This window comes from Lagenorhynchus albirostris, chromosome 17 (assembly GCF_949774975.1).
Source record: "Lagenorhynchus albirostris chromosome 17, mLagAlb1.1, whole genome shotgun sequence".
NCBI classification, from domain to species: domain Eukaryota; kingdom Metazoa; phylum Chordata; class Mammalia; order Artiodactyla; family Delphinidae; genus Lagenorhynchus; species Lagenorhynchus albirostris.
In genome coordinates, this window is record NC_083111.1 from 79,293,535 (window position 1) to 79,315,862 (window position 22,328).

The 22,328-nt window shown below is 49.5% G+C and overlaps 1 protein-coding gene across 7 annotated transcripts in view; it reads right to left on the reverse strand.

Moving 5' to 3' along the window:
- Positions 1 to 11,636: 11,636 nt before the first annotated feature.
- The window catches only part of PTK2 (protein tyrosine kinase 2), a 251,013-nt gene continuing 240,321 nt past the window's right edge, over positions 11,637 to 22,328 (reverse strand). For all 7 annotated transcript variants that reach the window (XM_060127770.1, XM_060127769.1, XM_060127767.1 and 4 more), the window contains 3 exons: positions 17,432 to 17,587; positions 15,663 to 15,743; positions 11,637 to 12,882 (listed from right to left, as the gene is read on the reverse strand). In XM_060127770.1, the coding sequence (XP_059983753.1) occupies positions 12,670 to 12,882; positions 15,663 to 15,743; positions 17,432 to 17,587 (450 nt within the window). In that variant the 3' untranslated portion in view covers positions 11,637 to 12,669. The remainder of the gene's footprint in view (positions 12,883 to 15,662; positions 15,744 to 17,431; positions 17,588 to 22,328) is intronic.

Here is a 22,328-nt window from a genome sequence, read left to right on the forward strand (position 1 = left end):
CAGCAGTCCCCTACATTTGTTTTCCTTTTTCATTGTGGTAAAATGCACGTAACACACAACGCACATAACATAAAAGCTACCACTTTAAAGTATGTGGTTCAGTGGCATTAAGTATTTGGTTGGCCAAAATGTTTGTTCGTTTTTTTCCTGAAAGATGGCTCTACCAGCACTTAGTTGTCTTTAACTTTATTCGAAACAATTTTGTTAGATTGTATGTGACAGCTGTCATACCAGCATGCATTTTAAAAAACCTTATCAAAATTGATGAATTTTTGTGTAATTGAACGTGGAAGAAAAAAGCAACATTTTTGGCATATTATGCTTTATTATTTCAAGAAAGGTAAAAATGCAACCGAAACGCAAAAGAAGATTTGTGCAGTGAATAGAGGAGGTGCTGTAACGGATCGAATGTGTCAAAAGTGAAGTTTCGTGCTGGAGACTTCTCACTGGACGATGTTCCACGGTCGGGTAGACCAGTTGAACTTGATAGCCATCAAATAGAGACATTAATTGAGAACAGTCAACATTATACCACGAGGGAGATAGCCGACATACTCAAAATATGCAAATCAAGTGTTGAAAATCATTTGTACCAGCTTGGTTATGTTAATCGTTCTGATGTTTGGGTTCCACATAAGTGGCAAAAAAAACTCCTTGACTGTATTTCCCCATGCGATTCTCTACTTAAATGTAACGAAACATTTGTTTTTTTAAAACAAATTGTGGGGATTTCCCTGGTGGCACAGTGGTTAAGACTCTGCCTGCCGATGCAGGGGACACGGGTTCGAGCCCTGATCCGGGAAGATCCCACATGCCGTGGAGCAACGAAGCCCATGTGCCACAACTACTGAGCCTGCACTCTAGAGCCCATGAGCCACAACTACTGAACCTGCGCTCTAGAGCCCGTGAGCCACAACTACTGAGCCCACGTGCCACAGCTACTGAAGCCCGTGTGCCTAGAGCCCGTGCTCCGCAACAAGAGAAGCCACGACAATGAGAAGCCCACACACCGAAATGAAGAGTAGCTCCAGCTCGTCGAAACTAGAGAAAGCCCACGAGCAGCAACGAAGACCCAACGCCGCCATAAATAAATACAAAATAAAATAAAACAAATTGTGACGGGCGATGAAAAGTGGATACTGTACAATAATGTGGAACGGAAGAGCTTGTGGGGCAAGCGAAATGAACCACCACCACCCACATCAAAGGCTCGTCTTCATCCAGAGAAGGTGATGTTGTGTATACGGTGGGAATGGAGTCCTCTACTATGAGCTCCTTCTGGAAAACCAAACAATTAATTCCAACAAGTACTGCTCCCAATTAGACCAACTGAAAGCAGCACTTGACAAAAAGCATCCAGAATTAGTCAGCAGAAAACGATAATCTTCCATCAGGATAACGCAAGATCGCTTGTTTCTTTGATGACCAGGCAAAAACTGCTAGATTGGCTGGGAAGTTCTGATTCATCTGCCGTATTCACCAGACATTGCATCTTCGAATTTCCATTTATTTACGTCTTTACAAAATTCTCTTAATGGAAAAAATGTCAGTTCCCTGGGAGACTGTAAAAGGCACCTGGAACAGTTCTTTGCTGAAAAAGATAAAGTTTGGGGAAGATGGAATTATGAAGTTGCCTGGAAAATGGCAGAAGGTAGTGGAACAAAATGGTGAATACGTTGTTCAATAAAGTTCTTGGTGAAAATGAAAAATGTGCCTTTTACTTTTACTTTAAAACCGAAGGAACTTTTTGGCCAAACCAGTACATTCATAAAGTTGTGCTATCACCACATCTGCTCTAGTCCCAGACTTGACGTGTCATCACCCCAGACAGAAAGCCTGTACTCGGCAGCTCCCCGCACCAGCCCCGGCAACCACCGCTCTGCGCTCTGTGCCTGTGGCTTTGCTACTCGGCACAGCTCGTGCACATGGAGTCATGCAGTGTGTGGCCTTGTGTGTCTGGCTCCTTGCACTGAGCATAATTTTGATCCCCTGCATTTTGAGGTTCCCTTTATCTAGGGTAACATGCCCATTGCTGGCTTCCAGGTGCAACTGTGGCAGAAGTGAAGGTGGGTCCCAGCACCCGAAGCCCATCACCCTGTCACAAGCCCAGGAACCCAGCTCTCCGGCTCTCCCCTCCAGCAAGGCCGAGGGCACCATCCTGGGGCTGGGACCAGCTGGGCCCCAGCTCTGCGGTCTCTCTCTCTGGCCTCCTTGAGGGTAAACATTGGCGAACGATCCAGGCTGAGTGCTTGGGTCTCTTTCAGCCCAAGGAGCCGGGATTCCCATCATTTCTTATTAAGGTGTCGGTTACTAACAAGACCTCGTGTGCTAGGCGTCAGGGACGTTCCTGCTTTGACGTGGCTCAAAAAGTTACAAAGCAAGGTTTCCGTCTCTGAGAGTGGAACCCGGGCCCAGTGAGAGCGGGGTGGCCTGCTCCGTGTCCACAGTCATGGTGAGGCTAGGCCTGGCCTGGTCTCGCCCGGAGGAGCCAGGACCCAAGTCTGGTCCTGTCTGCCCAGTGCACTGGAGTCTCCAGGTGGCTAAGCCCCCCATCTTCGAGCAGTGCGCGCTGCATATGACACTCACCTCTCCAGACGCGACCCTGACCCCGCGGGACCCCAGAAGCCAGGCAGGGATGGAGCCCCATACATGAAACGACGAGCTGTGAGCAGTAGAGGAAGGGGAGGGGGAGAATGTGTGCCCCACAGGCCCCAGGAGGGCCCCTTCCCCTGCCCCGAGATGCCCGCCACTTAGGGGGGTCCTAGAGAAAGACCTCTGGGAGCAGGGCCAGCGTGGGGAGAGGCACGGCAGCAGCCTCCACAGCCTCCAGGAGACGGCATCTCAGGACCACCGGAAGGGAAGGGTTCTGGGAAGATGTTCACAGTGAGACCAGGAAAGACCTGACACACTGAGTTTAAAAAATTAAGATCCCAAGTAGGAGTTCTGAAGCTGAGGAATATCCTAAAAGTAATGGAAGAATAAGGAAACAGAAAAATCAATGCTGTTTTTGACCTTAAAGAACTTAAAAGAAAACGTGTGGGACTTTGAATTCCAATAAAATGTTCCATCAGGAGCAGAGAAGGTGCAAAAGAAACAAAACACAACAAGTACAACACAGCACCGCTTAGATACAGACGGTGAGCTGCTGGTGCCTTACCACTGGCACTGGGTTTGCAGTAACTAAGCACGTGTGTGTTTGGGGGTGATCCCCCCCACCCCGTTTCCTGTGACTCACTCAGTGGCAGCAGATTTGTAATAATTTCCTGGGAAGTTACTCATTAGCTGATTTCTCCAGATTACTTTCCACGGTTGGGCAACCAACTAGCCAGTGTCCAAGAGAGAAACCGGGAGTTAGAGCTGTTCCGGCTGAGACCCGGGGAGGCTGGGGTCTGCAGACGCCCCCGAGGGAGGGCCCGCTTGCCCAGTGCTCCTCCCTGATGGATCGGGGCACGTTGTCGGAGGGCTGTGAGGCCAGGTGAGGGCGAGACGGGAAGATGAAGGACAGAGATGGGGTCCCTTTTGAGAGTATCTGAGAGTGTCCCAGATACAGTGTCCCAGGAGCACTGGGGACCTTGAGGGTTTGGGGGAGGAGAGGTTTGGTCCCTCTGGGGCAGGGCCTGGAGGAGGCGGGACAGAGGGAAGGGCTGGGCTGCGCTCTCCCTCACCAAGGGCGAGGGCTGGTCCAAGGGCAACTCGAGGGGCAGAGGAGCCCAGGGGAGGGGCTCATGGCACAGGTGGGACAAGGCGGCTGGAGGAGGAAGAGGAGAGGGGTCTGTGTCGGGGGAGTTGGACTCCCAGACCCTGCTAGGTGGGCCTCTTTGGAATTTGCAAAGTCACCCCCAAGTAGAGTTAGCTTTGGACCTGTGCTGCACCTGGGAGCCGGGCTGCGGGTGCGGGAGAACTAATGCCCGGTCACACTGTGACACCAGTACACCTTGCCCCACCCCCACCCCCCACGCCGCCTGGGCACGCCCACGACGCCGCCCTCCAGCCCACGACCAAGAACACAGCAGCAGCTGAACGTGTCGGGCTGTTGCTCGCTGCAACGAGGGAGAACACACGTCCTGAGGAACCAAGGGGGCGTCTTTAGAAAAGACTTAACATGTGTGCATTAGAGTCCTGGCCCCACTGGCTGAGAACAACACACATGCTTCCTCCTACAGCTGAAGCTGGAAGTCTGAACTTAGTCTTGCTGGACTAAAGGTGAGGCTGGCAGGGCCGGCCCCTTCTGGAGGCCCTAGGAGAGAATTCACTCCTCGACTCTTTCAGCTTTTGGAGTTGGCCCACATTCCTTGGCTTGTGGGTGCATCACTCCAATGTCTGCCTTCATTGTCACACTGCCTTCTCCCCTTCTGCAGACAAACGTTCCCTCTTGTAAGGGTCCCCTGAGTTACACCAGGCCCATCCCGACAGTCCAGGGTAATAGCCCCATAATATCCTTAACTTGATCGCACGAAAAGTCCCATTTGCCATAAAAGGGAGCACTCACAGGTTCTAGGGATCAGGACGTGAACATCTTTGGGGCCGTCACTCAGCCCAGCACAACAGAACCTGGGATGGGTTGAGGTCATTTGGGGGAGGGCTGAGCAAGTGGGGTCTGCTCCGCATTAGACGCTCTTGGGAAGCGGGGGTAGCTTTGTGACTGGGCATCTTATCGGCCTTGTTGGGAGGGAGGGGAAGTCGTGGGTGGTAAAGCCGTAGGAATCGCTCAGGTCAGCAGGGGGCAGGTGGGGGGAATGGTCGGCCACTTTTGCTGTTTGGACAACTCATGGTTTTTGTCTTGGTCCATCACAGTCACAGACTGACCTGTGTGATGTCCACATCCTGTGAAATTGCTGGGGTTCAGCAGAACACAGGCCGTGCTGTGAGGGCCACGCCAGCTCCCAGATGTCAGGGGCTGCCCTGCTCCAGGCTTCCACATCCAGTCTAAGCTGGGGGAGGAGAAACATTTCAAACTGGATAAGAGTTTGGATTTTGATTATCAACTGGAATGAACTGGCTTATGTCATTCTGGTCTGGCTGGACTTTCCAACAGCAGACCAGAGGGGCCACAGATGTACTATTTTCTTACCTGCTTTGCTCACTCCTGGGCCCCCAGGGCTTAGGACAGGGCTAGGAAAAGGGAAGACGGCAAGTGTTGGCAAGGCTGTGGAGAAACTGGAATTCTTATACGTTGCTAATGAAAATGTAAAATAGTGCAGCCACTTCAGAAAGTACTCTGGCAGGTTCTCAAATGGTTAAACATGGAATTAGCATATGACCCAGAAACTCCATTCCTAGGTATATACCCAAGATAAATAAAAATATAAGTCTGCACAAAAACTCATACACAAATTTCCGTAGGAGCGTTATTCATACATAGAACCAAACAGCAGCAACAACCCAAATGTCCATCAACTGATGAGACTTTGTGGTCTATCTCTACGATGGAATATTACTTAGTGATTTAAAAAGGAAAGAAGTAGGGGGCTTCCCTGGTGGCGCAGTGGTTGAGAGTCTGCCTGCTAATGCAGGGGACACGGGTTCGAGCCCTGGTTTGGGAGGATCCCACATGCTGTGGAGCAACTAGGCCCGTGAGCCATGGCTGCTGAGCGTGCGCATCTGGAGCCTGTGCTCCACAACAAGAGAGGCTGCGATAGTGAGAGGCCCACGCACCGCGATGAAGAGTGGCCCCCGCTTGCCGCAACTAGAGAAAGCCCTCGCACAGAAACGGAAGACCCAACACAGCCATAAATTAAAAAAAAAAAAAAAAATTAAAAAGGAAAGAAGTACTGAAACATACTACAACACGGACGACCCCTGACAACATTATGACACTGAGGACCACACGTTGTGTGATTCCATTTGTATGGAAAGATCCAGAAGAGGCAAATCCCTGGAGCCAGAAAGTGGAGTCGTGATTGCCAGGGGCTGGGGGTGGAGGGGGATGGGTAAGGGGTGCAGGGTTTCTTTCGGAAGCAATGAAGTGTTCTGAAGTTGACTGTGGTGATGGCTGGCCACAAGGCAAAGGCTGGCAGGTTCAGATGACCCGGAATGTTCTAGGCCCGTGTGGCTGAGGTAGAGGGGGACAGAGAGCCATGGTAGGGAACTGGCAGGTCTGGGCATGCTAGGCCCTGGAGGAGTCTGAATTCTAATATTTTATTTTAAGTGCCAGGAAGCCTTTAGAGGTTATGAGCGGGGTAGGGGTGGTGTGTGTGTGTGAGAGAGAGACACAGTCTGATTATAATTTTAAAAGATAAACACACTCTACTGGCCAGTGAGCTAAGAATGTTTTTACATTTTTAAAGGGTTGTCAAAACAGAAAAAAAAAGATAATGCGACGGGGATCATATCCAACCTGCAAAGCCTGAAATACTGTCTGGCTTTTTATCGAAAAAGTTTGCTGACCTTCGCATGTCTTCAGAGAAAACCAAAGGCGGAGCCGTCAGTTCTTTCTTGGGTGAAAGAAGGATCTGGGGGAGGGATTGAGAGTGAGGCTTTGCCCTGGATGAGATGCTGTTGGGAGGGGCTAGTTTTGTGATTGGGCCTAGAAGGAGGGGTACCGAGAGCCGGAATGAAGCTGCGCGGTGCAGACCACCCAGGACCTGCTGTCACCTGTCCCCACTTACATGTCCCCTGGACTCCTGCAGACACGTGGGTGACCATTCATCCCCCTACATAAGTAGGTACCTAATGTTTTTTAATAAGACATTTGATACTTTTTATTATCGTGGTAAAAAACACACAACACAAAATCAACCATTTTTAAAGTGTACAGTTCAGTGGCATTAAGTACATTCACCATGTTGTACAGCCATCATCATTACCTAGTTCCAGAATCTTCCGTCACCCCAGATAGCAATGCTGCATCCATTAAGCAGTCGCTCCCTCTTCCTCCTCAGCCCCTGGCAACCACTGACCTGCTTTCTGTCTTTAGGGATGTGCCTATTCTGGACACTTCCTATAAATAGAATGTAAAGGAAAAAACTTTGGTTTTACTTTACATTGCTTACAACACTTTACTCACAATATTTCCCTTCTGACACTTCTGGTCCCTCAACGTGTGGGTGTTTTCCCCACACCAAGCAATTCTGCAACACCAGCTGGTACCCTGCAATGTAACGCCGTCCTGACCCCATCTACCAGGAGACAGCATCAGACCCCCCAGGCGAAGGGCTCAGCCACAGGCTGTCCTGTTGTCCAGTGCCAATGGCACCATCACCTGTGCTACCGCTGCCATAGACTGACCCTCCCCTCAGGTCCCATGAATTTGCTAGCGCAGCTCACAGAACTCAGGAAAACATTTAACTTATTAGATTTCATGATTATTAAAAGAACAGTTTATTACAAGAACAGAACTCAGGGACATCCAGAAGGAAGAGATGTGCAGGGCAAGGTGTGTGGGAAGGGGTGTGGAGCGGCCATGCCCCGGGCGTGCCCCAGCACCTACGCGCGCCCACCAACCCGGAAGCTCGGACCCTGTCTGTGTGGGTTTTTATGGAGGTACCACTGCGTAGGCACGACTGATCAAAGTCCCAACCCTGTAGTCACGGGCAGTTCCTCTAGCGACCAGCCCCAGCCCCCAAACTCTCCTCATTAACATAAAATCAGGTGCCACTGAAAGGGGCTTGTTAAGAACTAATTCCGAAGGACGCCGGCGTCTCTCTCGTCTCCCAGGAAATCCCAAGGTTTCTGAGAGCTCTGTACCAGGAATGGGAGGACACCAAATTTCTGTTTCTTATTATAAATCACAAAACCACGTGGAATCACACAATCTGTGGCCTTTTGTGTCTGGCTGGTTTCACAACCTAATGTTTTCAAGGGCCATCCGTGTTGTAGCGTGCGTCGGTACTTCATTTCTTTTTATGGCTGAATAATATTCCACGGTGTGGACACACCACATTCTGTTTATTCACTTGCTGAATTTCCTAATTATCTTTAACAGTTTTTCTGGAGTTTTCAGGATTTTCCATGTATAAGATCACATCACCTGTGAACAGAAGTAGCTTTACTTCTCTCTTTCCAATGTGGAGGCCCTTAATTTACTTTCTTGCCTAACTGCTCTGGCAGGAACTTCCAGTCCTACGTTGAATGTTAAGTGGTGAATCTGGCATCTTTGTCTTGTTCCTAATCTTGGGGCAATTAAAAATTTTTTTGACTTGGCTGTATTTTCTAATGTTCTTCAGTGTATGTGCACCACTTGCACACTTGTGCAATAAAAAAAGACGAATTTTTAAAAAGAAGTCAATGCCTAAAAATGTTTGGGTAAATTTAAAGCACATTCTTCCCCCAGAGGGGAAAATAACTGGAAAGACTGTTTTTGTTGTCAAATTCATCAAGATAACAAACTAAAGTCAAGTATGATTTAAAAGTTTTAAAAGATGTGCAGCCCTCATTGGTGGTACACAGACCTGGTCAGACCTGGGCTGAGAGGATGGCAGTCAGCCCCACCCAGCAAGGGGAGCCCCAAATAGAGAGACTGAGCCCGACTGCCCTGAGGGTGGCAGACAGTGTCCGGCACCTGCACTCGGTTTCGGCTGCTGTGTCCTGCCCTCTGCTGCATGAACGGACAGCACGAGGGGCTGGCTGGGGCCGGAGTTTGGGGTGCATCACTCCAGGATGGGGCAGGTGAACAGAGACAGAAAAGGGCTGGACCCACCAAGGACACAGTGTAAATGACTGCATTTCTATGTACGGAGCCACCAACAATTGAACAATTTCATCTGCAGCAATGAATGGACCTAGAGGTTATCGTACTAAGTGAAGTAAGTCAGATAAAGAAAAGTATCACATGATATCACTTACATGTGGAATCCAAAAAAATGAAGACTTAGAAAACAAATTTACGGTTACCAAAGGGGAAAGTGTGTGTGTGTGGGGATAAATCAGGAGATTAGGATGAACAGATACACACACTGCTATATATAAAATAGATAAACAACAAGGACCTACTGTAGAGCACACAGAACTGTACTCGTTATCTTGTAATAACCTATAATGGAAGAGAATGTAAAAAAAGAATATATATATTTACATATATATAACTGAATCACTTTGCTGTACCCCTGAAACAATGTAAATCAACTACAATTCAATTAAAAAAATAGAATAGAAAATAGTATATGTCACACCTAGGTTAAGCAAAAAATAAATAAATAAAATTAAAAAAGAAAAATTTAAAACATAATGGCATCAAAAACACAGAACAGGAATACAGCTAACAAAAGATGTTTAAGACCTTTATTTACACTGAAAACAGCATGGCATTACTAAAATTAAAGATATAAAGAAATAGAGGTATATTAAGTTCATGTTTTTAAGACTCAACATTCTGAAGATATTTCTTCTCCCCAAACTGACCTATAAAGCCAATGAAGTTCCAATCACAACAATCCCTCCACCAATTTTTCAGATAAAATTACACTGAGGTGCAGTTAAGAAAATGAACAGCCATGCCCCAGACTGGGAGAAAATGTGTGGGAAACAAGTATCTGACAAAGACTAGTATCTGGGACACAGAGGGAATTCCTATCTACCCAACACAGTGATAAACAGCCCAATTTTATTTTATTTAATTAATTAACCAATTAATTTATTTTGGCCATGCCACATGGCTTGAGGGATCTTAGTTCCCTGACCAGGGATCGAACCTGTGCCCTCGGCAATGGAAGCGCCGAGTCTTAACCACTGGACCGCCAGGGAATTCCCAAACAGCCCAATTTTAAACAGGGCAAAACATGTGAGCAGAGACTTCCCGGGAAAGATATATAAATGGCCAGTAAGTATAGGAAAAGACACTCAATATCACTGTACATTAAGAAACACAAAATGAGATGGAACACATATTCACTAGAAAGTCTAAAATTATAAAAGAAGACTGACAGTGCCGAATACTGGTGAGAATGTGGAGCAGCAGGAAGGCTTATGTGCTGTTGGCTGGAGGGTAAAATGGTACAACTACATCGGAAAACGGCTGGGCAGTTCTTAATAAAGTTGAACACTTACCATAAGTTCCAGAAAGTGTGCTCATAGTTGTTCGCCCACGAGAAACGGAAACACGTGTACTTGTACACAAATGTCCACGGCGGCTTCATTCATGATAACCAGATTGAAAACAGCTCAAATGTCCCATCCACCAACAGGTGACAGGTGAACTGGCTGTGAGACCACGGAGTATCATCAGAAATAAAGAACAAATCCTGATGACGCAACAACACGGATATTCCAAAACATCACCGAGTCAAAGAAGCCAGAAACAGAAGAGCGCATGCAGCAGTTCCAGAAGCAACCTGGCGTGTGAGACCAGACCTACGGCGCAGGAGACCAGGCCAGCGGCTGCCTCGGCAGGTGTGGGGACTGATGGGGAACTGGACGCACACGTCTGAAGAAAGTCATCCAGCCGTTCACTCAGCAGGTCCTTACTCTGTGTGAATTACATCTCAGTAAAGTTGATAAAAGGCAAGCAGGGTGGCTGTAACCCTTCTGGGGAAGCAGTGGCTAGGAGGGGCCCCAGGCAGACTTTTGGGGTGCTGGTGCTGTCCTGTCCCTGAGGCTGGGTGCCAGTGACATGAGTGTGCTCCTTTGTGAAAAATTCAGAAAGCTCAACGTTCATGTGCCCTTTTCTCTATTTAAATTACTCTTTAATTAAAATACTGTTAAAATATATGGAGCTGGAGAAAGACAGAAGGTGAGGTTGTGAGCAGGCTCGTATTCACCTTCTTTACTGCTTCTCCTGGCCAACGTGGACAGGGTCGAACGCCTCAGTGGGTAGCTGTCGTCTGCAGAACGATGTGGCGGAGCCACGGATGGCCCTTCTGACGGCCCCGGGGCCACCAAGCCGGCCAGCCAACACCATCTGCTATCCGTCTCCACCCGTTCTCACAACCAAAATGCCCTTCCCTCTGACTTACAGGACGTTTCCAGACTTACCTGCAGTTCTTGGTACTGGAGGGAAAGTCAGAGCAGGAGGCAGAGGACATGCGCTGCGGCCGTGGCCCACAGCCCCGCAGTCGACCCCCTGGGAGCGTGTGAAGCGCTTCATCATTCACACCGCTCGTTTTATTTAACCTCACGGTCACCATCCTAAAGACGACGAAGCGGAGACTGGAGAGCCCGAGAGAAACCCAGAAGGGCGATGTCCCCGAGCTTCTCTTCAGACGAAGAGGACGCCAGGCAGCCCAGAGGGGAGTGACTCTGCCGCACACGGGGACGTGCGTCTTCCTGCAGGACATGCTCGAGTCCCTCCACTGGGGGCTGCGCCCCGGCTCTTCTCCCTCCAGGTTCCCAGTGCTGCAGACCCCCATCCTGCACACCAGAGGCTTAGCGAGATGAGGGGGGGTCTGGGGTCTGTCCTGCTGACAGTTCCCTTAAGAGAACAGGTTCCCCGAGGCTGGACAGGTGGCGGTGACACCAAGCCTGTGGAGGGAAGTCCTTCAGGGACAACATCACCCTAGCTCGGTTTCTGCATTTAACCATGAAGATGGAACAAAAAGGTTAACTTATGAGGAGTGTTCTCGACTTGTCGACAAGACAAAGAATAAAAGAAACTAATCGTTATCGAGAGCTTTCCTGTATGTTACTTTATCTGACAAGTCACCTGAGAAATTTCAAATGATCTGAAGGAACAGAACCAACAGAAAGGATATTACACCAAGCACTTTACTGGTAACACCTTTTTAATAGGTCAAAGTAACTGTACAGTTCATTATATTCTTCCTGAGAATAATTTATTTCCCCCAACAAACTAAAGAGAGGGCATATTTTTCAAAATTATTTAACAGAATGGATGGTAAAACTGGACACCAAAAGGAAACCAAATCTCTGTTTCGCCCAATTCCTTCCTGGGAAGACAGACGCAATGAAGGGTTAGTTAACTCCAGTGGCTGTGAAATAGTCAACATGGCTTTAATCTTTCTTTATAAATTATATAAAAATGGAAAGCAGGGATGGTCCCAGAACTTCTTCTCAATGCGGCTCGGAGGTGCTCCGGCACAAAGCATCTCTGCTTCCAAGAGAAATAACAGCGCTACAAAAAACCGGCACATTATTCTGGTGGAAAAAGACAGAAGTTTTTAGTGTGTTCTACAGCTAGTTTCCAACCAAATGCTTCACATACTCACATGAAAGTAAAAGGCAGGAAAGACAAGAGGGTTGTAGTTTTTTTCTGAAATTACTCAAGTCTTCAAAATATAGCTTTTATATTCTTTCTTTGTAAAGTGGTATTAGCATATTGCAACTGAACAGTGTTCTAACGACAAAAATTCCAGCCTGGGTAGTAAGTCTGCGGTTGGCAAAGGGATTCTCAGCCCCTTGGGTTTCCTGGAATCCTCCACTTCCTCCTGTCTTCTTCCAAGGACCAGTCCGGCCAGTTCAGGAACCAGTGCATCACTGCCCTGGCCGCTTCCACGAAAGCATATCCTGTTGTGAACAAAATCTGTTCTTCACGATTCTTTAAAAGCTTCTCATGTACAATTTTTATTCTCAGAAAAATGCCACATTTTGGATCCCGGACTTTTCTGAACACCATGATTAAAGAACCAAAACCAAAACAACCCACATCAAAATGCGGTTAAACTTATATGAGATTTTCAACCAGCCTCGGCCAGAGTGTTGGCGCTGTGAGTGCTGGCGCCCACGGCCGGCCAGAGCCTCGCTGCTGGTGGCGGCGGAGGGGGGAGCAGGCCCCGGCGCTCAGTGTGGCCTCGTCTGCCCCAGGGCCTTCAGTCTGGCCTGGTCGATGACATCGAGCAGGTTCTTGGCGTCCACAGCCAGGGCGTGTGCGGCCGTCAGCATCTGCTTCTTGTACTCCTGCTGCAGGCTGGTCATGACATACTGCTGGGCCAGCTTCATCTTGTTGATGAGCTCCCCCAAGTCGGAGTTCAGCAGCTTCTGGGCCATCTCAATCTGCAAGGACAAGAGGGTCAGGAGCGCCTCCTGCAGCCAACACTCAGGGCATTCTTAGGCGCTTTTCTTAGGTGCCTCCAGGAGAAGAAACTTTCTTCCTTCCCCTTAAACAAGGCAGACCCTGGTCTCCACCTCCAGGCCCACACGCTTTCTACTGCACCTGCTTCAAGACCTTCCTCTGCTATGCAGGAGATGGTTCAAGGGTGTCACCAGACGCTTGCTCCACTCTGACGTATACTCTAGACCCTTCCAAATGGATCAGAGGTGGGAAGTGCGGTCAGGGCTGGTGGAAGGAGCCATAGAGCTGGAGAGCTTTGCTTGGGGTGTCTCGCGATCCCTCCAACCTGTGTACTTAACCAGTGGCGATCTAGCCACGTGCTCTTTCTACAATCAGCGAGCACTTACTGTACACAAGGCCCTTGGAGTTGTGGACGCAAGAGTGACCCAATGTGTCTGTGTTCACAGGCCAGTGTGGGAGAAGCACGCACAGAGCTGCCCATCACACACGGGAAAATCACGCCACAGAAATGGACCCGGAGAGGAGCAGTTCACTCCTTCTGAGAGGGGTGGAGAGACTCCACACAGGAGAACTCGCCTGCATCCAGCCAAGACTGCACAAGCTGGCCGGCCTCCACCGTGAAGGGCCTCGTCAGCCACCCACGTTCACCTTGGTCCTGCTCAACCTAGCAACGGGGAGGCCTAAGGAACTTTAGGAAGGGGAATAACATAGTCTAGAGAGGGCTCTGGTGGCAGTGTGCAACGTAAACGGAAGGGCAGGGAGAGCCCAGAGGTGGAGTAAGCAGCTGAGAGGCTGCTGTGATACCTCAGGGAAGAGGGGATGTGGCCGTGAGGATGGCGAAGCAAGGCCCGACCTGAGACTTGTGAGTGACACAGGCTGTCTGCACGTGTGTACGTGTGCGTGCACGCGCGTGTGGTTCGTGCTGGGCACGGTGGTGAGTGCATGCTGGTCCCACTGACCCTGTAAGCAGAATGTGCTACAGGGGCAGACGTCCCGCAGACAGCTAGTGCCTGGGGCACACGGAGTGGGCTCGCTCACAGCACAGAGGGTGAGGGCCTCAAACATCTGGATCTGTGGGCGTAGGGAGCCCTGCCAAGGAGAAAAGGCATCTGTAAAACGCAAGTCCGGGGAGCACCTTGGGGGCGGCCACCATCGGGACGGCAAAGAAAGGCTGCGGGTGGGGCCGGCAAGGCTCTGTAACTCCAGGGGTCTCGCCAAGGGGTCAGGGCAGTGGGGGCATGGCCCCCGGTGACCGCTGGGCGGGGTCAGGGACGGCTGGGTCCAGAGGGCGGGAGGGGAGCAGGGGCACAGGAAGGCGCACACGGTGTGCAGAAGAGCCAGGTACACAGAGAGATCGTCTCAGCCGTTACCAGCTAAAGCAGGAAGTTAGAAACGGTCCCGCCAAAATATCCAGCCGTTAGGGTGCCACTCGCTTTGCGTCTGGCGCCTGGAGCGTCTCCATTTGGGGCAAAATCCTTGCTCACTGTGGAAAACCAATTAGATTTCTAATAAAGCAGATAAACTAGCTAACCTCTGAACTGGAGAGAAGTATTCAGTTACACGGTGACACCAGTCAGAGGCATTTTCCAGAAGGATTTAAGTGGTGCCACTCACAGGACCAGCCGCAGGAGCTGAGCCCGACCGCCCCGCGGGTCCAGACGCCCTGCTGGACGTGCCGCCCTCGGACTCGGCCTCCGAGGAGGACGCGGCCTCACCGCAGACGTGAAACCTCAGCCTGACCAGGAGGAAACATCAGCCTTTAGAGAACACCCCTCAGCTCCACGTCAGGGAGGCTCTGGAACACAGGGGGCCTACACTCTGTCGCAGAAGACAGCGCGGGGCTGAGGAGCTGTCCCAGGAGAGAGGCACACAGACACGCTGAGCGGTGTCAGGGGCCACGTGAGCCCCAGGCTGTCTCCAGCCAGAGGGAGAAGCATTACTGGGGTGACTGGTGAACCCAGACCACCACCTGCTGAGAGATGAGCACACTGGCCAGTGTTAAATTCCAGGATGTGGTGACCGTGCAGGGTAAGAGTATGGCCCGTTATTCGAAAACACAAACGCTAATGCTAAAGGTAAGAGGGCGAGATGCGCACAACCAGCCCCCAGGTGGCTCTGGAGAAGTAAAGCCTGCGCGCGCAGAGAGAGGACGCAAAGGGCTCAGACGGGGAAGGCGGCGCAATCAGGGCGAGGGTGCTTGCAAGTTCTTGGTGCTGTTCTCAGAGCTTTTCCTCAAGTTTGAAATCATTTCACAGTAAAAACTAAGAAAACGAAAACAAACAGATTGCCTGCTGGGGGAAGGACAGATCACGCACCCTGTGAGAGAAAGCAGGAAAGTGGACGCTGGAGCTGGAAGGGCGAGGCGTGGGAAGTGAGCTGGGCTGGGTGCAGACCCCAACGCTAAGCCTATTTACTGGCTACAAGGAATGTTTATATCGCTGCTTTAAGTGGAAAACCAAGGTCACTTGCAAACTCGAAATTTTCCAGAGGTATTCGAGGAAGGAGGGCAGGATGCCACAGCCTCCGTCCTCGCTCTGGAGGGTTCCAAGCAGCAGCAGCCCCAATCCTGCGCTCCCCACCTGTCCTCACGGACGCCCCGTCCTTCAGGTCGGGACCCCACACGCGGTGCGGTGGCTCCACACAGCTCTGAAGATGGACGGCCAGTCGCCGGCGTCCCGACCTGGGGCCCGGCCAGGAGGTCACGCCTGCAGAGCACGCGCTGTGCTCCCCCCGCCACACTGCCCTCTGGATGAGGCCCTACCTCTCGGTGGGTGCTGGCGGGCAGGACGGGAATGGTCTCATCCACAGTGGCCAACAGCGTCCTCAGGGCCAAGCCGACTTCCTAACAGACAGGAACACACCCAGTGTTAGGACGCACGTCAAGGAGTTTCATGCCAGCAATGACAGTGTTTCCTTCCAGTTACATGGTTTTTCATTTCCTTTTCACCACTTTCGGGAAAATTTCTTTTTCTCTTTTTTTTTTTTTTTTTTAGGAAAATTTCTGTATTTCTTTTCCACAGTGCTGAGCCTGATCTCATTAAGTTATGAGGCAATTTCCCCCAGATTCAGATCTCTCTGATCTACTCATGCTCTACTGTCTGGGGAACAGGGGAATGGAGGCTCATGTATGAAAAGCCGCCCGGACGCCCAGGGAAGGCGGCGCTGGGGCTGCGTGTGCTCTGTGACTCTCTTCCCTCCCCAGTGCTTTCCAAAGCCTCGTGGGCCACCAAAAAGGATGTTACTGCTACCACGTGTGGGAACGACAGGTGGCAGTCTGCTACGGAGGCCATTCTGACCCCGGAGCTTCGTCCACTATGTACACGGAGCACAACAGCCCTCCCCCTGCCACTCGGAGCTTAAAGGGACCAGCTGTGGTTAAAAACGATATGACGTTAGAGTTAAAATGCCTGTCGCTGTCATTCTTATGAGGGTCAACTACGTAATGACTCAGATGCCAAGTTATACATGCAGTAGGTATAAGACCAGTAAGGACATGCTAGTTATTGACACTGGATCAACAAAAAGAGTGTCGTTTTGCCAAAGTAATACGGTTAAAAAAGCAGCTTCTAGAAAACCACCATAAAAAGTCTTATCATGTACAAAATTCTGGTTGCTTTTGTATATTGTTGAGTTTATTAGTATTTTTTAAAAACCCGTCTGTGGTTCATGCAAGTTCACCCTTAAGAGCTTTGGTTATAAGTGTTATGGGAGTATAGCCTAAAGACGGAACCAGAATGGATTAACTGTGCTGCCCATAAAACATCACAGCTTCCAAGCAGCTGCCCCACACTGATGGTTTGAAAGAAGCTGTCCCAGAGACTGCTCATTGGTACCAAAAATGGGGCTCAATGCTGCAACCCAAAGACAAAAAGCCAAACAACCCTATTAAAAAGTGGGCAAGCGACTTGAACAGACATTTCTCCAAAGACGACACACAAATGGCCAACACAAAAAAGCACACGAAGAGATGTTCAACCTCACTACTCATCAGGGAAATGCAAATCAAAAGCCCAGTGAGATACCACTTCACACATATAAGGATGGCTACTATCGAGAAAAAACAAAACCGAAAATAAAAAGTGTTAGTGAGGATGGAGAAAAACTAGATAGAACCCTTGTGCACTGCTGGTGGGAATGTAAATTGCTGCAGCCATTGTGGGAAACAGCATGGTGTGTCCTCAAAAAATTAGGACTAGAACTAGCATACGATCCAGCAATTCCACTTCTGAGTTAATGCCCAAAAGACTGAAAGCAGGGTCTCCAAGTATCATCTGTCTTGGCACTTTAACACTGTAATTACCTCCCCTAAGTCACAATGGCATCAGACTGTAAGTACTCTTCTGCACCTTTTCTCACTCAAGATCATATGTATGAGCAGTAGTTATTGACAGACTCTGTTGCTCAGGACATTCCAGGGTCAAGGTCGGGAATGGCAGTGATCCCCATGCGATGCAGACCTTCTGAAGAGTCAGGCTGGACCCGAAGGGCACAGGGAATGTCTCCTGCTTCACGTGAGGGGGCTGAGCTCACCTTCACCATGGGGACATACTCCTCTGGCGGGGCTGGCTGGATCTTGCTGGACATCTCGATGACCGCTCTCACCAGGCCCGTCACGTTCTCGTACACCCTGTCATTGGACCGGTCCAGGTTGGCAGTGGGAGGGGGGCTGATTTCCTGGGGCTGAAGCTGCCAACACAGAAGCCGGTTATCTTTCTATCCTCCAGCAGATGGCGTCATATCACTGCAACTAGGTTAGAAAGGGTCTTTAAAAGAGATCAAAGCAGATCACATAACTGATCTTGTCTTAGGGGACATAGTTCAGCTTGAGGATGACCGCAAGGCAATTCATCCAAGTGACAAATAAATAAGGCACCTTTTTTTCTAACTTTGAGCTCAGTTAAAGGAAATGAGATGGAATCACACATATTATACTAAAAGCCCCGGATTCATTCAGAGAAGTGATTCATCGTCCCCCCAGAATCATTCACCAAAAGAGAAGAATCCAGATATTTCACACCTCTCTGAGGATTTAGAGACAGCTGGCTAAGGGGTCAAGTGTTCTACATTGAGACTATAAGAATTGCCACTTAGTTTGAATTTTGCAGTAAAACCTGTATGGCTCAGCTTAGTTGCCTTCAAACCACCTAATGGAAACGTGTGTTCCTTTTATGGTTATAAAAAGTGGGCAAATGCAAGTCTTCTTTACATGGACACCACCTGCTTCCAGAATGCTGCTGAGGTGGGAGCTGTGCGGGTGCAGCTCTGTTGGTGGGGGGCGGGCACTGCCCCCTCACCTGCAGCTGTGATGGGGGTGAAATGAAGGAACATATGTAAAACGGCCCGTCTCAGGGCCTGGGCACAGAGAGACTTCAACAGATGTTATCCAAGACAACATGTGAGCCCTGAAGGCTGCACAAGGGCCTCTAGGGAACCTTCAGCGTATTTAAAAAGTCGAACTGGCCACCCCAGGCACAAAAAGGACTGCGTATGGCCACTCTGAGAAGACTGAATGCCGGCACCCACTGAGACTGCCAGTGCTCAGTCTCTAACTCTGGGTGCCCATCCCTAAGCCATGAGACACAAGGGACGAGAACGTCCCATCACTGCACAGATGCTCACGTCTCACTCTTGGGCAAATATAAATGCTGCTTTTGGTGACAAACCAAGCAAAAGCGCCCTCCCCAGGCTTCCCGATTCCTGGTCCAGAGTCGCACGCAGAGCGGGGTGTGATAGAGAGCTGGACAGACACACAGATACCATGTGCTTACCCTCCACGGCTATTGTCGAACGGAAGGTGAGGACAAGTTAAAGGAATTTATCAGAGAAAGGGAAAAAAGAAAAACAATATTAATAAAGGCAGCAGACAAAACCCCCGTAAAAAACACACGAGCAGAACAAGAGGAGTGAGCTTCCGCCTGTCAGCTCTGTCAGCGGCCATCAAAGTGCAGCCGCTGGGCCGTCTGTTCAGGGCACCCGCATACTCAGTAGGGGTCTGCCATGCACCATGCTCGTTTTCACAAATAAATGAGGAAAACAACATGCAAAGCCCGAGAATGACAATCTGGCAGCCATGCAAGAATCCAAAGAATTAAGGGTCTTTAAAAAGAAAGAAAGCGTATCTATGCTTGTATTCACAGAAAGCTGCCCACTGGACATCTGAGTGATTCTGGAGAAACTGCACACCCTCACTCCCTGGGCCTGGCCCCAACATCCAGCATCCCTGGAAATGGCCTTCGACCTAGCCAGCCTGCTGTAATGCAGATGCCTGGCTTGAGGCTGTGTTTAAAGATATCAGGAGCTTATTCTAAAAACAAAAACAAAACGAAAACATAAAACCCTTCACTTGAACCAGTTCTTATGGTTGGGTTCCCTTACTTTAAACTTAGAAACTTTAATGTTTTTTTTTTTCTCTACAGTTTAAACCAAGCCTATTCTACTGTAACATAATAGGCAAAGTTAACTGAGAGAAATATGGATTTCTTGACCTTTCCTTAGAATTGTCTGAAAAAAGTATACCCTTTGGTATAGAAGTTTAGCAGAGCCCTAAGTTCTGAGGTCCAACCCTCCACACTGTGTATTTTCTGTGCACTAGAAAAAGGGAGGTTATTCATAGCAGCATCACTTCCAAGAGAAGCCGTGTCAGCATTTTATCTTCTGCACTGAGATGCTGAATGGGGCAGGAGGGCCAGTTCAGTTCAAAGGGGATCAACGTAAAAGGCCGCATTGCCTCAGGAGGCATGCCAGCTGGGGCTCCATCAGGAAGAACTACAGTTCTTGACTCCAGGAGGCGAGGGTGTTTGTTCCAACCTGCTCAAAGCTTCTGCTCTCTTGTGCTCACCCTTCACCCAACTGTCACAGAAATGCTGGCACAAGGCTTCCAGGGGCCATTCACAGGGACCCTCCCAAAGCACCAGCCTGGTGTGCAGAGACAGCTTCACTGGCTTCCTACTTCTGGAGCTTGACCACTTGGAGGCCCCTTGGCAGGCAGTTAGACACACCACTGCCCGCAGAGATACAGCCAATCCCAACCACTTGGGGTGGGGGGGTTCCTCAAAAACTCCGATCATTCAGAGCCGAAACATAAAGCCACCAGAGAAACTGAGACTGATCTCTGGCTATGAGCTGGACGAATTACTTCAGTTACACCCAGGTAAAGGTAAGCATTTCTGTATTAAAAGAGTACTGTTCTTTCAGGCTGGATTTGATAACCTCTACCAAACAGACATGTCACGAAGAAGCAGAGACATATACTTCACACTTACTAATTATTCAAAAATGTTTACTGATTGTATTTTTTTTTTTTTTTTTTTTTGGCCGTGTTGGGTCTTCATTGCTGTGCGCAGGCTTTTCTCTAGTTGCAGCGAGTGGGGGCTACTTTTCGTTGCAGTGCGCGGGTTTCTCACTGTGGTGGCTTCTCTTGTTGTGGAGCACAGGCTCTAGGCATACGGGCTTCAGTAGTTGCAGCATGCAGGCTCAGCAGTTGTGGCTCACGGGCTCTAGAGTGCAGCTCAGTAGTTGTGGCGCACGGGCTTAGCTGCTCTGCGGCATGTGGGATCTTCCCGGACCAGGGATCGAACCCGTGTCCCCTGCATTGGCAGGTGGATTCTTAACCACTGTGCCACCTGGGAAGTCCCCTGAGTGTATTTTTAAAAAAATATTTATTTATTTATTTGGCTGCGTGGGGTCTTAATTGCGGTGCACAGGCTCTTTGTTGCAGCGCACGGGCTTCTCTCTAGTTGTGGTGCACAGGCTCACCAGTTGCGGTGCACGGGCTCTAGAGCATGGGCTTAGTTGCCCTGCAGCATGTGGGATCTCAGTTCCCCTACCAGGGATCGAACCCGCGTCCCTGCATTGGAAGGCAGATTCTTAACCACTGGACTGCCAGGGAAGTCCCCTCCTGAGTGTACTTTAAGTAAGCACACTTAAAAGATTCCTTTCCATAAAGATTTCTACTTGCTCAATATCCTACAATAAGGGTATTTCCCAATTATATTTATTCAAATGTAAAAAATGAATATAGGTCAGAATTCTAAGCCGGTATCTGATCCGCTTTTAAAGTTGGCTTTTCACTGCAATACAAGCCCTTTTCAAAGGTTCTTCTTTTGCTTATGAAAAATGAAAAAAAGTTCATTAACCCAATTTCTCTTTCCTTTTAAAATTTATGTCAAGAAACCACACTGGGAAAGAAACCACACTGGGACACACTGTGTCCTCCGTTGCTCCTCTGTGGTGCTAGTGGAGCTGCAAGGAGGCTTCTTGGGCCTGGAGGCCCAGAAGCTGGGGGAGCCAAGCCCCAGGCAGCCCCCAGGACCAGCACCCTGGTTTCCAGGAGCTGACGGCCTGACGCTTGGTGCAGGGGTGCCTCTGGCACCGTGGTTCCTGTGTTAGGCTCCGCAGGGAGCAGGCTGGACCCAGACGGCACCAGCTGCTTCACTACTGGTCACCGCCCTCCAGCTGTAGGCTGGCTCGCAACTGGAGATGACATTTTCTCTGCCTGGGGACAACCTCTCTGATTCGCTAAGGTGGCAATACATCTGCTTCTATCCAGGAATCAGCCGCTTGGCTTTGGGGGTAAACCTGGAGCAGCAGCACATATGTGTGTGCGGAAAGCCAAGTCTGCCACTAAATGCTGGTTCAGCTATGGGGAGGCCGTAACCTCAAACACGCCCTTTAACCTCTGGGAACTGTAGCGGCCTCATGTGACAGGTGGGAACAATAATAAGCCCACCAATTCCGCGAGGCTGATGTGAGGATTTGAAATACATGGGGCAGGTTCTGCCACAGCAGGTGGCACTCAATGAATGGTGGTTATTAGTGAAGCAAAGTTTATCTTAACTGATCCCATAGCTATTGAATTCTAAGATGTACCTTTTTCTATGCACCACGAAGAAGGGAAAAAAATGCCAGTTAAATCAACACACCCTCTTGATTTTAGAGATATTAAAATGTGAAGACAGGGACTTCCCTGGTCGCGCAGTGGTTAAGAATCTGCCTGCCAATGCAGGGGACACGGGTTCCATCCCTGGTCTGGGAAGATCCCACATGCCACGGAGCAACTAAGCCTGTGAGCCACAACTACTAAGCCTGCACTCTAGAGCCCGTGAGCCACAACTACTGAGCCTGCGTGCCACAATTACTGAAGCCCACACGCCTAGAGCCCATGCTCCGCAACAAGAGAAGCCACCGCAATGAGAAGCCTGCACACAGCAATGAAGAGTAGCCCCTGCTCGCCGAAACTAGAGAAAGCCCGCGCGCAGCATCGAAGACCCAATGCAGCCAAAGATAAATAAATAAATAAATAAATAAAATAAAATGTGAAGACAAAGTGTATCAGAATTGAGAAGTAGGACATACTTTGAGAGATAACTGACCCAATGGAGAGTAGAGGGTATCCCTCTCCTTAAAAGGGCACACAGAAGAGGAGGTT